The sequence below is a fragment of the Parasteatoda tepidariorum genome, chromosome 9 (genome assembly GCF_043381705.1).
Source record: "Parasteatoda tepidariorum isolate YZ-2023 chromosome 9, CAS_Ptep_4.0, whole genome shotgun sequence".
NCBI lineage: Eukaryota > Metazoa > Arthropoda > Arachnida > Araneae > Theridiidae > Parasteatoda > Parasteatoda tepidariorum.
This window is the reverse complement of record NC_092212.1, coordinates 16315140-16321380: the sequence shown is the minus strand read 5'-3', so window position 1 is coordinate 16321380 and position 6241 is coordinate 16315140. Positions and strand designations below refer to the sequence as shown.

The 6241-nt window shown below is 29.0% G+C and overlaps 1 protein-coding gene across 1 annotated transcript in view; it reads right to left on the bottom strand.

Annotated features, from left to right (window-relative positions):
- Positions 1-6241, bottom strand: part of LOC107457294 (SET domain containing 1) — a 34647-nt gene that overhangs the window by 6590 nt on the left and 21816 nt on the right. Inside the window, exons 11-12 of the mRNA XM_071185628.1 lie at positions 5740-5983; positions 3347-4545 (exon numbers count right to left, since the gene is read on the bottom strand). Of these exons, the coding sequence (XP_071041729.1) occupies positions 3347-4545; positions 5740-5983 (1443 nt within the window). The remainder of the gene's footprint in view (positions 1-3346; positions 4546-5739; positions 5984-6241) is intronic.

Genomic DNA, 6241 nt, shown 5'->3' with positions numbered 1-6241 from the left:
ACCTGACCTTAATCCAATAGAGCATTTGTGGTCCTACTTGGAAAACCAAATTCGTGCTGCCACGCTACCCCCTTGCAATGTGAAGGAATTGCAGGACCAGTTGGTGAGCGCTTAGTACCAGATACCTCAGACTACCTATCAGCACCTTGTGGAATCAATGCCACGACGGGTGCTAGCAGTTTTGAGGGCTAAAGATGGTCCTACATGTTATTAGCAGGGTGGTCATAATGTAATGGCTCTTCGGTGTATATGTTGTACCTAAATGAATTTAAAAACATTTTTTTGGCACTGACCTCTCTTTATTTAAACTTTTGGATTTCTCTTAATTTATAAGTGGTTGGCTGCAGAAATTGAAAAATATTTCACTAAGCTTAGAACATTATCATAATTTATAGTTGTTACTAATTACATTAATTTCTTAGCCTTCCATCCATTTAGAACCATTGAAAGTGTATAGTATATATTGTTAATACACTTTAACTAGTTATTTTATATGAAAAGAACTAATATATTTTTTGAAATCTTCTATTAAAAAAGAACAAGAACACATAAAAATTGCTTTAAATCTTAATGTAATAAAAATTAAATATCTTAGCTAAACACTTTAAATCAGTTCAATAAGTAATTAGGACATGTACTGGAATAACATTTAAATATTTTAATTTATAATAATAAAATCATTCACACTGCTAAGTTATGTTTAGGTTTATTCTCAGAGTGCTGAAAACTAAAAGGGGCACATTATGAAAAAGATTAAAAAATAAAGCAAAGCATATAACAGTAAGCATTACATGAAATTCATTTTTCAAGACTCATAAGTTTTTAATTAAAAATTCCAATTTTTAAGCAGGAACAATATAATCCAAAAATAATTATAAATGAAAAAAAAAAACATTCTAAAAAATTTGTTAATTGTCCTATTGTGAAAATATTAAACACTGTAAAAATATTGTAATGAAAACATCAAAATTTAAAAAAGTATGTTGAAATGTGAAGCAATTTTAAGAATTGATTTGATTTATATGAAATTGAGTAGCGGAAAATTCATATCGCGAATGCCAAATTTAAAATATATCGGTCATAATAATACTGCACAACAGACTGAAAAACCCTATGAAAATGGGAAAACACTGATAAAAAAAAGGGAATTCACAAGGAAACGGGCAGGAATGTACTGGTTTCCTTTTTACAGGATGCAACTTCCTTTCGCCTCCACTTTCTGGTGGATTGCCCTTAATCCTCAACTTAGTGACATCATGTTTCTGAACACGAAAATGATATTTCAAAATCGCAGATTGTACGCAATGCATGCACAAAAATTTTATGTTGGCAATTCTCCTGGATTTCTTCCCCCTTAATTCTGTAGACACTTTTTTCAGTGTGTAGAACACAATCCAAATTTAGTACAATTTGTAAGATTGATCCATGCCGCAGAACTTCAAAACAAAGGAATACATTTTTGCCCCTCCTATTTACTGATTACAAGACTTACACACAAGAATTTAACATTCATATATATATATTTCTTTATTTACATATATATTAGAATTAAGCATGTTCAGAGAAAATACAATGATTAAATAAGGCAAAAAAAAAAAAAAACCTGATTAAAGATGAAGGCCTAAAGATGAAACAGCAGTAGCTAATATAATGAAAAGAAATAAAAATATTTTTTTTTTTCAAAGTTAGAAGATAATTCAAACCCTTGCACGTTAATAGGTTTTCTCAATAACTGGAACAGGATAGGAGCTTACAGGAATAATGAAAAACTAAAATCAGATTTGGACCAAAATGAAATTATTGTAGTTGTTAAATGTAATGGGATGGATGTTGAGTTGGTTTTTTGTTATGGCATTTTGGTCTGCTTCTGCCACAAAATAGCATCCTTTGACAACACCAAAAATGACATTCTCAAGCTCCATAGTGGGCCTAAGATAAAATAAGGGTAGTCTCTTTTAAATAAAAATTTAAAATAAAACTTTTCAGAAAAAAAAAAAAAAATCAGGACACTTTTTTGGAGCAGTATATATACTTTACTACTTTTAAAAAGGGCAAACAACAAATAAAAAAATATATATACATAATTTGCTCTACTTAAATGTAATAAATGCAAATTTTTACACAAAAGAATAACAAAATATACTATTTTTATCAGATTTACAATGTTTAGAATTGAAAGTTTTATCTTTTTCAAGTATAATTTTACCTAAACTGAACAACTTTTAATAGTCTCAAGTCAATGCATAGATTATTGCGTAAAAAAAAAATATTATTAATTAGTTAATATTCTCTCATATCAATTATAACTAAAATTTGCTATTGAGTTAAGATGTCCTTAATCAAATAATCTTAAAGTAGGAATATAATAATCTTGAAATAAAAACAAAGCGAATATGCCACTTAAGATTTTTTTGACATAAATGTGAATATGCCACTGAAGATTTGTGCTCAAAAGTAATTTTAGAGAATGATTCCTCAATTCAACCCTTAAAAATTCTATGGTACGATTATTGTAATTTTGATTGGAATCAATCATGAAAGAGATAAACCTATAATTGAGAAGTCCACCTTCCTCGTGAATTAAAAGAAATGGTATGTTCTCAACACACACAAAAATCAGGACAAAAAGCAACAAATCAGGAGTAATTACAGCAAAATACTTTTTATCAGGAAATTTCAGGACAATTACGAGTCCTGCATTCTCAGTAATTTTCCATCTAATTTCAATTTAATAACTTTTTCTCCCTTTTAATATACCTCTAACTTTTTTCAAAAACAAAATGATAAGCTTTTGATTTTTCAAAATAAATTTCTATCATTGATCTTAACAAATTTCTTTACTTTTTTAAAACATCAATGAAGTTCATGCTTATTTTTTCAGCTTAAGAAATGTCTAAGAACTTACAACTTTAATGGGATTTGAAGGTGTATAGTAATATTTTCAAACTTTATTTAATGCAATATTTATTGTATGAAAATTTATTTATTAAAACAATCCATTTTAGTTATTTTAAAATTTGTGGAAATTTACAAAGAAATGCTAAAATATAAATTGAATAATCAAACATAGATAAATAATAATAATAATAAAAAAAAAATGAAACTAAGAGCAAAAATAATAAACTCATTTCTATATTAATATAATATATATACAACTTATTTTATTATATAGGTAAGAAGTAGGCTTAAATGCAGATTATTTGTAAAATACCTTTATGATTTATCAAGCAATCAATGGTTAGTAACCAGTCACGAATGTTCACAAAAACATGACAAAAAATTAAGAGACAGACAAGAAAACAATAAATAAATAAATATAAATAGAATGATGAAATCGAAAGGATATTTGGACAATCCACCCAATGGGTATCGTTTAACCAGAATCCTTGGGTATCATCCTGCAATAAAGCTTCGTAACTTCTTTGCAGGTACATGGTATCTTCCTGGTCAAGACCGTTTTTCAAAAATTCATAAAGAACACACATCTCCTCAATGACACTTCGTTTCGTGAAGCCCGTGTAAGTCGAAGGGGGTTCGGGAGTCTGTCTAATTTCCTCATAATTCTCTTTATAACTAGTTCTGCTAGATCGTCGCTTTCTCTTAACTTTTGTTTTTCTCTTTGGTACAACTTTCACAGGAGATTCAGGTCTCACAAATGGAGGAGTTACAACTCGTGCTCTAGTATATTCATGATCCCCACCTTGGAGAGTAACTGTTTTTTTACTAGTTTTATCACTAGTTTTTTGCACCGGTTTAAGAATAGACTGCTGCGGAGGAGGAGGAAGCTTAGGCGTCCTTATAAACTTAGGAACACAATAACTATGTTCGTGAATCATTTGCGTAACATGATTGCCATCATACTCTTCTAAGCTACAAATGTATTCTTCCTCACTGTTCATGTTTTCATACATCTTAGATTCATCAGCAGACAAAGTTGCTTCCGAATCAAAATCTAGCTCACCGTTAGTTAAGTCATTAGTTTGTTCATCAATTTTTTTAGCATCAGACTTGCCGATGGTTTCTGCTTCTTTAGCAGTTTTGGCAATGTCCTGACGATCAAACGCCGAATAGAACGATGCCAATTCCATTAAAGCTTCCGATGCTTCTAAGTGGCTAAATTCATGACTAGCTTCTTGTACTATATCATTAGGTGCTTCTGTTTCAAGAGTTTCAACCTCCATAGGTTTTTCCTTAGTAGTTTTTATTTTTTCTTCCTTTCCTTTAGTGTCACTCGCTGTGGAGTCAGTGTCACTGTCGCACACAGTTTCTTTAAGAGTTTTGGGTTCAGTACTCTTTTCAGCTTGTTTTGATATGGTATCTGTCTGCTCTTTTTCCTTATCTTCTTCAATTTCTTTATCACTTGGAGCTATTTCACCTTCAGAAATATCATCAAGATCATCACTAATATCCATCTTTTCTTGCTCAGTTTCTTCTTCAGCAGTAACAACTGGAGTTTCAGCAATAGATGATTCCTCATCACAACTAGTGAGACTATCTCTGGGTTTCTTTTTAGAATTATCCAGAACACCTTCAAAGGAGGTTTTTCTGAAAAATAAATGATAATTCCAAATGAAAGGATGGTTATATCCTTATTATATTATTACATAAACTATAAATACAAAACATAATGAAATTAAAAATTTAATTACAACATTTAAAAGGCATTAGCAAACAATAGTCCATGTAATGAAAATAAAACTGAATAGAAACCACACAATTTTTAAAATTAAAAAAACTTCTTGCTTCCCCACCATGTTAGTTTTTTTCTTTTTTATGGTAGACATAATTTAACTGCAGATAATTTTATCTATTTTGAAACATATTAGAATCTTAACTATTTAAATACTTCGGTTTAGCTTAAACATATTCTAATTTTTTTTTTTTTTGCAGATGCACTTAGCTTTTTCATTTCACAATTTCAATATAATAATACGCTGTCATAATCCAGTCATACATAAGACCTTCAAAAAAATTGTTTTTTTTTTATTAGTAGGAAAAGTTAGTTCCTTTGGTTTTGCTTAAGAAAATTGTAGGCTGTAATTTCCATAGTTTTANTGTAAAGAATGCACTATTATTGCTGTGAATAAACCTATTAATGATCTGTTGAAAAAACAAAACAAATCAGTAATTTTAAGCAATATTAAAAAAGAAGTATTAGGCTTCATTAACAGAAGTGATATCACTGAATTATTAAGTACAATTGGCAAATACATGCTCTTCAATATGTTATGTTAATACGATGTTTTAAACATATTTTAAAAGTGTTATAAACATAGATGTTGAACAGGAATTAGGCTAAAGTTTTCATTCAATAAAAAGCATGACTAGGGAAATAAAAGGATAAGCAAATTTCAGTTAATAAATTCTTATTTATGTAATTAAATTCAATAATATTTAGGTCTAATAAAAATTACAAATAATTTTCCCTTTTTTTTCCTTCTCTTCCAATCATTTTTTTTGTGCTACCTAAATCGCAAACTGGCATCCAGGTGATTTCAGTCAGAATTTATAATTTTCATGCCATCATTTTATATATATTAAGCAATTTTGAATGTTTAATCAGGTATTTATTTCACACTCCTGTTCCTTAACTCCTAATAGTTTTCAATGAGATTATTAATTTTGTTGCAATTTAGGTTTATGCAATCTTCTCTTGGGTGACATTATATAGAAATCTGGCTTCATCTCATAATGTCTATTAATTTCATAGGTGGTAGAAAAGCAATAAGTATAACATACACTGATTTTTCATTTGATGTAACATCAATCTTGGCCTCTTGTGACTCCAATAATTCTATACGCTCTTTTTCCTTTTTGATGGGAGTAACTTGTTTTTGTGCCAGCACACTATCCTCATCACTCATTGCAGACTCAGCAACTTCTTCATCAGCAGATTCTCCTTCACTCTCACCAGATGCAAAATCAGACTCTTCAGAATCGCTCTCACTACCAGAACTTTCTTCTGCAGAACTTGAATCTTCATCTAAAACAAATAGAACATTAATAGTATACTTAAAAAATAAATAAAATTAAAAAAACCTACAAATTGAAAAAAAAAGTTCATAAATTTTCTTTTATTATGGTCTAACAGTGAATATACGATATTAATTAGTTACAGAATAAAAGTACTTAACGGGTTTTTAATTTTTTAAAGCTTAAAATGTTATATATTATACATATACCAAGATAACATATACATACAATAAATATTAAACACTGTATTTAAAAACATAAGTAAAAA